Source organism: Diplotaxodon limnothrissa, linkage group LG20, assembly GCF_057381915.1.
Source record: "Diplotaxodon limnothrissa isolate DT_005_m linkage group LG20, D_limnothrissa_male_GT1.1, whole genome shotgun sequence".
Taxonomy (NCBI): domain Eukaryota; kingdom Metazoa; phylum Chordata; class Actinopteri; order Cichliformes; family Cichlidae; genus Diplotaxodon; species Diplotaxodon limnothrissa.
In genome coordinates, this window is record NC_140615.1 from 25,244,270 (window position 1) to 25,255,285 (window position 11,016).

At 37.2% G+C, this 11,016-nt stretch overlaps 1 protein-coding gene across 1 annotated transcript in view; it reads right to left on the reverse strand.

Moving 5' to 3' along the window:
• Positions 1 to 10,114: 10,114 nt before the first annotated feature.
• LOC146610996 (dysbindin-like) overlaps positions 10,115 to 11,016 on the reverse strand; it is a 10,850-nt gene continuing 9,948 nt past the window's right edge. The window contains exon 4 of the mRNA XM_085345301.1: positions 10,115 to 10,410. Within this exon, the coding sequence (XP_085201427.1) occupies positions 10,115 to 10,410 (296 nt within the window). The remainder of the gene's footprint in view (positions 10,411 to 11,016) is intronic.

An 11,016-nucleotide genomic window follows, 5' to 3' on the forward strand; every position in this document is an offset into this window, starting at 1 on the left:
ACCTTGCCAAAGGCAATGCTTTTTGGCAGGTTTTGGAGGTATTAGTTTTGGCTTCCACAAAGTTGCAGGTAAACAGTTCCCGCTGACTAAGCCTGGTTATTAAAATGACGCATCTGTATTTAAGGAGGTGAGCCACATCTAAAAAAATAAATTTGGATGGTGATTCACTACTTTAACACGGAATCAAATTACTTCGTCACTGATGTTTAACACATAATTTATTAAACTTATATATGAATACTGCTATATTCTTGAATACTGTTTTCTCTCTCCCATGGGCTTTGTTTTGTCCCATCTCCCTATATATGTATATTAGGGGTGCAACGATATTCGTATCGATATTGAACCGTTCGATACAGTGCTTTCGGTTCGGTACGCATATGTATGAACAATACAAAATTTTTAATTTATTTTATCAACTTTCCTTCTGACGATGCTGTCTGTGTTGAGCGCTCAGTGGATCTGCGCTAGACAGTGCAGCCTAGGTGGAGTGATCGAACGCAGATTCACTGAGCGCAGGGCAAGCTAGCGAGACAGGAGAGATGTGGCGTTGGAAGTATTTTGGTTTTCATGTGACGTATGACCCTGAAGGTAAGCGCGTCATGGACAAAAGTAAAACAGTATGTCGGATGTGCCACGCAATGCTCAATTACATTGGTGGGAACTAGTGCGTTAGCGCAGTTAGCTCGTTAACGTGTTGGCCGTCCAGCCCCAAGCACTGGGCGATCCGCGGTAGCTCGTTAATGGAGATTTGCCGTGTTGTGGTGTTAAAATCATTTCAGATTAACGCTGACAGCACTAGTGGGAACAAAACGAATGTGACTGCACATTTACTCCGACATCATCCTAGTGCAAAGACAAGTGGAAGCAGACAAAAACAACAAGCACACATGGTACAAACTTTACCCGAGTCATTTAGACAACCGTTAGCACGTGATTCTCCTTATGGGGACCTGATATGTTTAATATGCTGCTGAGAATATAGCCCAGAAGAAGCCTATAGTATAGCTTTTATTTTGGAAAGAGCCATTTCTCTGTAATAAACTCTCTTTTCCAAAGATGAGTGATTCCTCAATCAGATAGATTTATGTTTTTTATTACTTTGTTGTTTCAGCAACATTAAATTTAAAAACTGTACTTTTGAGTTAAAATATATATTTATAATTTTAATAAATGACAAATTAAAAAGGCATGAACATTTTTTTTTGCATCGAAAAAATATCGAACCGTGACACCAAAGTATCGAACCGAACCGAACCGTGAATTTTGTGTATCGTTGCACCCCTAATGTATATGTATACAAACTTGAATTGAATTGAAATTGAATAACTCTGTGTACTTGTACTTGTGTTGTATAAATTAAAGGGATAGAGAAGCTAAATCAGAAAAAAATTACATTAAATGGGCCCTAGTGTAACTTGACCACGACATCCCACATATAAAAAAAAGCTTCCAGGTGTTTTGTTTCTTTGTTTTTTTAAAAGAAAAATATTTTAAAAGTACACAAAATGGGCAAGTGCAACTCATATCCTGGAGCCTTCCTAAGCAACATAAAGAAGGTTCAAATTGTAAACCTTAAAACTCAGTAAAAAAGTAAAACTACCAAGCCTAAAGGAGTACATTGATAGACTGATGCCACTACTAAATGACTCGTGGCCACTAAAGAAAGAAAACTAAATTCTTTAATCTCTAAAATCTACGGAGGAGGTAAAGGTCTGGCAGCTTTTACTATCAGAGTTATGATCTGAATGCGCTAGTTGTGCCAAATACATTTTGCTTTTCCATCATTAGCTCTGTAAATACTCTATAGGCTTCTCTTGTTAAGATGTTTGTTTTATCTGTTATTTCAGTTATTACGTAGCAGTATGACAATCTGTAAGACAGGACAGGCTGGGAAAAAAAACGCCACACTCTTGTTTATTAACCACTTTCAGTTAATGTCAGTTAATGAGTTCTAGCAGGGTTTGACACTAGCGAGGCCTGGCCCAGTGCCAATAAAAAATAGAGAGCTGCATAAATCGGTGGCTGTTTGGGCCTCCTACTACTGTTTGTAGTAGGATTGTTATGATACAGATAGTCACTATACTGGACTGTAATTTCAGAAAATTATAACTATAATTTTAACTTGTCTGTAGAACAAAAAAATACGGTGATAAGGTGTATATATGATAATATATAAATAAAAAAAGACCAGAAGTAGAGTATCTTTTCTATCGTTCCATTGTGTTCCAGTTCTAGTGACTTGGCATATTTTATACTGATCAAATAGAGTTGGCAAGGTTGCCATTGTTTCTCTCTATTTCCTGGTTGACCTTGTTTAACCTCAATCTGGCGCTGCTTTGGAGAAACATAGAACTTTTTAGACAACAATAATTGAGTTTTCTTAGTAAATTAACACTGTGTTGTTCAGTGCTGTGAACGTCAACTATGCATTGATTATATGTTGCAGACAAGGACAGCTGGACACCCGACAGCCAAGTAATCATTCCTGTTATACTTGGCCTGGAGTCTGCCTGGGCCACATGTGCGGCTGGTGCATTGTAATTAAAATTCTCTCGGGAGAAGTCACAAAAAAACAGGCAAACATGAGGGCATCCACACGGACTCATCTGATAAAATTTATGTAACTTGGCCCCCAGTGGACCCTAGCAGACTTGTGTGCATGGAAAGTATTACCAAGGCTTTAAGCTGCTATTGAGTGAAAATCTTCCTATGAAGATTTCCAGGGATTCCTGATATATTTTAAAACATGTACACCTGTGTGAAGACATATCCGCAGAGCTTCAAGATGACAGTGATTCACAGGCATTTAAAATTTCACATTTTTGCATTTTCCATAGATGAGTTTTCAACTGTAAATACCCATTCTTACATATTTATCCCTATATTTGTTTGATAACAGGAATAGTGATGATAGCGTCACAATGAGGAGGGCAAACCCCAAATCTGAAATAAAAACCTTTTTCAAAAGTTGACATCTTATCTTTTTAACAGTATGTGAATGTGTAAACCTTCCCTGAAGAAACCAAATATAGTCATTTGTAAAACGACCTGTTCAACAAGCTTAAACCTGTGGGAAAGTAATTTGCTTATTTTCATCTGCTTCCTTGCAGCCTCCACTATTTTCAACACAACCACAGCGTGCTTGCTAGGTTGTTGAACCAGACAAAATGAATTCTGGCTCTATGAAGAGTGTTGGCTGGTTAGTTGACAGATTCTTGTGGAGTTATCTGCAGGCTTACAGTAGTTGCCTCCAGAGTCTGTATATGTGTATATGTGTATATGCGTGTGTGTATTCGTGGGAGCACAGTGCCAAACCTCTCCAAAAAAGTTATAGTGTAGTAAGTACTATCTTTCTAACAATACCCATACCATTATATCAAAGCAGGAAAAGGACCATAGGTGGAATGTAACAATAATGTTTACTTAAGTAACAAATAATTTACTGCAGCCCCAAACCTTTGCTTGAGTGTGAATTAGTGTTAATGTGTTAAACAAGAACCACATAGTTTAGATGTATATATGTATTTAACTTTTATGATAACATTTAGACCATTTAATGTTATGGACATTTAGTTTTTATGTCGGTGTGTCTTTGCTCTGTATCTTGAAGTTATATTATAAGTTTATGTAAATGACATATCAACCTCCTGAGGGCTTTTTGGATGGTGTGCCATAAAGCTGTCAAAATGAGCTGAATTGAGAGAAATCCTGCTGAGGAGCTTTGTACATAAATTATATACAAACAGCCTTCATCTATGGAAAGACAGGGATATATTCTGCTCACTGCCTCTCATGATTTCTCTCTCTGAATCACACACATAGAGGTTCTCTAAACACTATATATACATTAAAGTTGAGATAGTAAGAGAAAAATAAAGCAAACAAGGAAAAAAAAAAAAAAAGAATTGGGAGTTGTAGGAAAAGCTTTCTCAATAACCAATTCCAATGAAGACTCCATTTTCAGTGAGAAGGTAGTGTTATTGATATTTTTCTTGGCATCAAAATAGTGTTCACATTTGCTTAACGATTGCACCAGAGTAATTGATGCCTAACACTGTTTATCCATGGAAGAAGTTGCCCATAGTTTGGTTTTTCCAAAACCTCAACATGAACAAAGCAATCCAACAGTGCAAACAAATTAGTCACAATCATTTTCAAAAATCTGCATGACTTTTACCAATCACTACATGTAGCACCTTGTCACACAGAGATTTAGTTAGGTGATTTTTCAAAAATGTTTCCCACTGCAGAGTCAGAACATGAAACATAAAACTCTTGGCACAAAAATGAGCTCCTCCCTTTAGACCCAAGTAACCTTAAGGCTTTTATGTTTGTCACGCAAAGATGGCTTTTACAACCTGCTGTATTTTCATTAATTGTTTTTTTTTTTTGTAGTCTTCTTTTTAGTTATTTTCTCTGTCAATGAAGTTAGCTTTCTTTTTGTAATTTGTTATTCTTTCTACTATTCTGTCACTATTCTGTGACTATTAACAAATTTAACATCCCAAACCCACCTGATACAGTACAAAATTGTCGATTTTCTGATAATAATTATTGTTTGGTTGATAAGAATTATATTTACATTATCTTAAAAAAGGAGTAATTAATTACATGTTCTTTAAGATTTAAGTGTGTTACAATTATTGGAAGAAACCACTTATAGGCTGTATTTTTGGTGCTTGCACCTATTTAGCTTCTTTCACTAAGTTGCTGAATCAGTGGATATGGTGCACAAATCTTTAAAACAAAATAGGGTTTAAATTTGAGCTATCTGTGATTCCTTGACATGATATTCAAAGCAAATTTTCATTGCTCTGGTAGTAGCCCTGCCACAAAAGATTATTTTGATAGTCGACTAGTCACCGATTATTTTTGCGATTAGTTGACTAATCAGATCATGCATAAATTGGAAGTAAAACGTACAGCTTATTGCACCAGCAGCATCTGCTCTTATATAACTATCATTATCTTACAGCTTGAAGTTTTTAAGGTATGTGCTAACTAAAAATAAAGACAAGATGACAGTTTATTAAACTTTTAATGAAATTGGCAAATTGTCTTGGTGGAGTTTAATAAACTCAGCCGTCTGCTCCTTGCTATCTAAAATATAACAGGACACCGGAGTATATTCTCTATCATCTCACACTTCGGTTTTCTGTTTGATGTTTATTCAGCTGTGTGAAAACTATAACTTTAATCTCAGCCAAACTGATTTACTCAGGAACAAATAAAACACTGAAAAAAGGCAAACAATAAGATTTTTACGTTATCTAAGTGACTTATATATCGTGTTTAACTGAAGTAGCAAAAGACCGCGGGGGGTGTTCTCGCCAGCTCTAGTGAGTCTTGAACCCTGGCTAGCTATCGAGCTGGTGGCTAACAGACCTCTCCGAAATCGTCAGAGCACTTTTGCAAATATGTGATGTCTTGATAAATCGAGCAGATATATGAAGTTTACACAGCTACATTCTTGCCTGAAAATATGTTAAAAGTTTATTTTGTGACCCAGAAAGAGTAATATTAAAACTCAGTAGCTGCCGCCATTGTTGGAACATGAAATTGGCTGGGCTGCGCTATGAATTCTGGGATAGGTTGGGCCACGAAGGATACACCCAACCCATCCTTCCAATCTGGAGAAATGAAGGACGCATTTGTCGGCCGCATTTGAAGAAACCTTCAAATTTGAACAGCCTTTGTCGCTTTGCTGTAACGTAATTGGCCAACAAATGCGGCCTCCGAAGGATGAGGCCCGTGAATTTGGACACAGCTACGATACCGGAGACTGCTTCTTCTTCTTCTTCTTTGGCATGTAACTGCAGCTGGCATGTTTGTATTGCATTGCTGTCATCTTCTGTTTCGGTCCATTATTACACTCTTAAATCCAACTACTTAGTCCTGCATCTTTTAGGATCTTACAAAGCTTCAAACAACGCGTCGACTATAAAAGTTGTCGTCGATGATTTTGATAGTTGACGTAATCATGATTCGTGATGGCTACCAGATAGGGCCGGTAGCCATCTCTGTACTGTATAACAAATCAGGAATTTAACAGATCAAATGTTTAGAAGTCAAAACTTGTTTAAATGATTTTGTTTATACCGGCATTTGAGCCAGCCAACTTGACTGGAGAAGCTGGAACTTAATCAAGAGTAAACCTCGAAAACTAGTTTTTGTCTTTCAATTTCAGTAAATAACTAATTTGGCATTTGGATTCTAGTTTTACTATTCTTTTGTTTGTTTTTTTGTACAAAAAACATCACTTTGAAAAGTCATTATAAAAACAACAATTATATTTAAGTATTAAAAATATTATTTCATTATAGTGCTTGAGCATAAACCATAAGCTGGTGGTTAAACCATTACAAAAAAACAAACAAAAAAAACCCCCCAAAGAAATCTTAGGTCATAACCTAATTTAAAACATACATGCATCTATTTTCTTCTGCTTATATACAGGGTTGCTGGTGGGCTGGAGCCTATCCCAGCTGCCAGGGGGCAAGAAGCGACTTAAAAAACTGACATGAGTGTTGCCTATTGTAAAGTGCCAGTTATAATATTGTGTTTGAAAATGAAGCAAAGTGCACACAAGTTCAAACCTGCATATTAGGTTCAGTACTTGTACTTATTACTGCTATACCTGCCTCTAAAGTAGGTTGATACTGTATGAAAGAACCTGGCCTGACCTTGTCAGTTAGAAAATAGTTACACAAGACAATGCACAAATAATAAATATAAACACACAAAACCGTTTTAAGTGTTAGTCAGTGTCAGTTTAGTGAATGAAAGGTGTGGAAACAGGTATATTTGCAGCTGGTTTTATTATATATGTATTTGTAGGAGATTCCTTTTTTGAGCTCAATGTTTCAGAAGGAGGCTTTGTAAATGAAGCACACACAAAAAGGGGTTTACTAAGGTTTGCAGCGGACATTTTGCCACAAAGAAGCATGTCTTACTTTGTACCTGATGTGGTTTTGATAGATGATAAGTAAGTGTTTATTTATTTGGAATGGGAGGAGGAGATGTAAGTGCGTAACTGGCAAAGATGGATGGAGGCTATGGCTTCAGTGCCAATAATTTGGCTCTGCCCTGTAACTCTTCATTGAGTCCTCACCCTGCATATTCAGAGCCAAGCCTAGCATATCCGTGCTCTTCAGTAAGTAGTGTCCCGATGAAGCAGACCAGAATCTACCTGAACTGAACGGTGTAAGAGAAAGGAAGGGAATCCCCTCAGCCTCACATAGTCTCACACAGCCTGTAGAAAAAACATGCACATGGCACAGTAGTGATATCTTCATTAACATATGGATAAGCTGAGAATTAATGGTAAATGTTATATTTTCTTCAAGACAACATAAAAGTCAGCTATTACAGACAATTTAAGGTTTATACCGTGGAATAGTTTGTAATAACGCAACTCCTCTCTTAGTTTATCAGGAGAAGATCCAGATGATTTACACAGAGGACAGCAGTCCCCAGCACCTTTTAAAAAAAGAATAGTTATCCTTGTATCAAAAACGTTGATTTACCTTCAGCATCTTCTTGTATATATGATTTGTCTGTATTTCTTTTGGCGTGCTTTTATGCATTCATTTTGTTAGTATGTTACTCTCGCCAAATTTGGTCTATTCATTTTTGGCTGTCTTCGTTACTGGATCACCCACAGAACTCTCCACTCCCATTTGTGAAACTCAAACTAGCAGCAATTTGCCCTGCTTTGTAAGTGTGGCTCCTTAAACTCTGGGCAGGAGTTAAGAATTTTCCCTAAAAGTGTGTGACGTCTGTAAAAGCCGGTTGAAATGGGCTGGAATGAGCTTATTATATTATATTATTATAGCCAGTATTGGAAATCAGAACCTGACTAACAATGTAGTGGGTAGAGGGTGTTTTATTCTTATACATTAAAATACGTCATTTAGGTTGGTGGTGCATTGAAGGCCCGCCATAGCAGTGCTGTTGTTAGTCTACTTAAAACCCACAGGGTATTACACAGAAAACATGAGCAATGGATGGAGTCGACAAAAGTAGTCAGAATGTTGTTAATAGTGAAGGATTGACTGTGATTCCCACAAGCTATGTGGTTTACAGCTACATGTTATAGTGTGTTGCTTTTAAGCAGTTCAGCAAAAACGCTGCTTGTCACGATGATGGGCAAAACAAAGAAGCCACAGATAGCAGTTGCTTCTATGAAAGGTGATCCAAAACAAATTTGTCAAACTGGTTGAACTAGAAAGCTAGCTGCTGGGCACTAAAGCAGCCAGTATATTATGGAACTATATATCTTTGTGAGTTGCCATTAAAATTTTTTACATGTAGTGAGGTTACTTCTCTTGCAGTCTATTTATTAATGCAATGCTGGAACATCAGAAACAACAATGAAGCAAAATCCGCAAAATCTGAAGCAAATGAAAATACTTCCAACTGTTCCAACTATTATTTTTATTTTTATTTTGCAATAAGATGCACACATCATAGGAACACTGTATAAAGGTTGATTTGGAAGTAGTCACAGGGCCGAGCTGGGGAATGCACGAAACTTTTGGCATCTGCGTAGACACACATTAAACACTGAGCATTCACACACAAACTGCGTTCACCTGAGTCACTGCCACTCCTTCTAGCTATAAATATGCAATGTCCAAAAAACACGTCAAATGGCGAACAGGTGCCACCTGCATAGTTCAGTAATGCAACACTAGTAGTACTGAAAACATATGAAGTTGTCACAAGAACAAAACACCATGCATTTGTAAATACAATATTTCCATTCATGATTCTGTAGTTTCCACATGCATAAAGCAATAATTTATAAAATCTTAAAGAAATATAGGTTTTGGCAGAAGGAGGAGGGTATTCACTGTGACTCGTTTTGGTGACTCATTTCTAATATTCTTCTTTTTATCTTTCCATCACAACGAGGAGAGTTCCCTGACTTTTATTGTGTATTTTCCACTTTGAACTCTGTATAGGCACATCACCCTTCGAGCCAGATGCTGGCAGATTGAACACTTGCACAAAGGCATTCTCACACTTAGGACAAAGAAGTCACAGATAATGGACTAAACAGCTCATTCTAACTTTTCTTCTTTTATATCGATCACTGAGGTCTCAAGGTTAAAAGTGGAGCTTCACTTAGAAAAATGTTTTCACTTACTTGTTTTCACTTTAACTTTTATCTTTCTGTGCTGGATAAAGACTTTGTCCTTTCTAGACTCTCAGAATTACTTTCTCTTTCTTGAGAGGAAGAACTGAAGACAGTGACGTGTTGTTTTAGCCTTGCTTAAATGTGTACACATATACATAGCAGACATAAAGTTAAACATAAATGCACCCTTCTGGAAGTCTAAAGTTAAGAATTGAGCTGTATTATGCAGCTTTTGCATTTGCATTAAAAGTCTTTCCAGCACAAGTTATTTAGGTCATGAGATCTTGGTTTCATAGTCACGGCCCTTTGAAATGAGTCACACCCTCAGGAAGGTGTTCATAGAGAAGTCTGATAACTTGCATGATGGGAATAGTATCTGTTGCACTATAATTGCCAATTAAGAGGGAAAATATGATCCAAGGTGCCCAGAATTTTTACGTTTCAGTGTGAAACGTAAGGAAGCTTTATATTATTACTACAGATCTCTTGAATTTCCTTTTTTAATGTATGCAAGCCATATATAAAGATTTGTTTGCTCAGCAAATGCAATTTCAGTTCAGTTTTGTTCCTCACACGGCTGCTTGGAACCTGTAGTTTCAAGAATGGGGAGGAGGGAAAATTCCCTCCGGCAGTAAGAGGTGTGTAGCTTCAACTTTAAGCCATTTCCTTTAAACCAAAACAAGTTACTGCATGAGCATGGAATGTCCCACATGGAAATTTGCATACAAGCGCTATTAGTGACACAGCCCCTAAAAATTTCAGTTAGTAATTAATTAATTAAGTATGCCACAGTTATTTGGGTGTACACTAAATTTCAACTGAAAGTTCTGGATAAGTACACTTTCAAAAAACATTGAACTTTGCCACTGGGCCAGCCATGCTGGGGTTTGCATCCATGTGGAGGAAATTCAATTACATAAAAAGAGAAAGAGACACAGAGAGCGATTTTTGCTCCTAAGTGATTCAAATTTAGGCTTTATCATGATTAGTCGGATGGTATCTTTCCTCAGCTTCTTCGTCGTCTGATTCTTCATCCCTAGTTTGGGGCGCAGAGGTCAGCAGCAGAGTGTCTGCATGGACTTCTTCATCATCCGACTGGATCACAGGTGTGTCCACGCCACTCGCGCTGCTATCACTGGAAGCAGACGATGTAGACGAAATGCGAGACTGCGAGCTACGGAACGGCTCATTTTGTCGTTTCACAGATGCACACTCCCTGTAGACAACCTCGGCATCTTCATCGTCTTCATCGTCTTCCTCACCCTCTGCAATTAAAGTCTGTTAGAATATGTTGGTACCTGTCACCATGTTTAAAGTCTGAACAGGGTTTGATCAGGTTCACCCAAATGCCCCTTAATGTCATATAAAGCCTTTAACTTTTGACCCAAACTGCCCTGCAGTGTTATTGTTATTCAAGTGAGTTTTGTCCAGAGAAGTAACCAAAAATGTCAGTACACCTAAATATTAGAATATATGAATCAAGACAGTATTTCAGCACAGCACTGTCTCATTGTTTGACAAAATATAAAAACAAAACAAAAACATTTTTGTAACAAAATGTCCTATTTTGAAAACAACATTTCTTTCATAAAAAAAATGTTAAAAAAAATTCATCACCAAATGTACACAGATCTTGAAAGGGCCAGAGTAAGTGGTGTGCTTAAAAAATGTCTGCATGGGAAATCTATGTACAAGAATAGCTTTTGAATAGTATAGTGCAACCTTTAGGACCCAAAGAGCCATTTGGACCCGGTTCCCATGTAAAAGAAAACACTGGGAGCCGCAAATACTTTTTGACATCTAAAATGAAGATAACACTGTATATATTGTTTTTTACCTTTATGCTTTGTGTGAACAACTAAGGTGTGTTG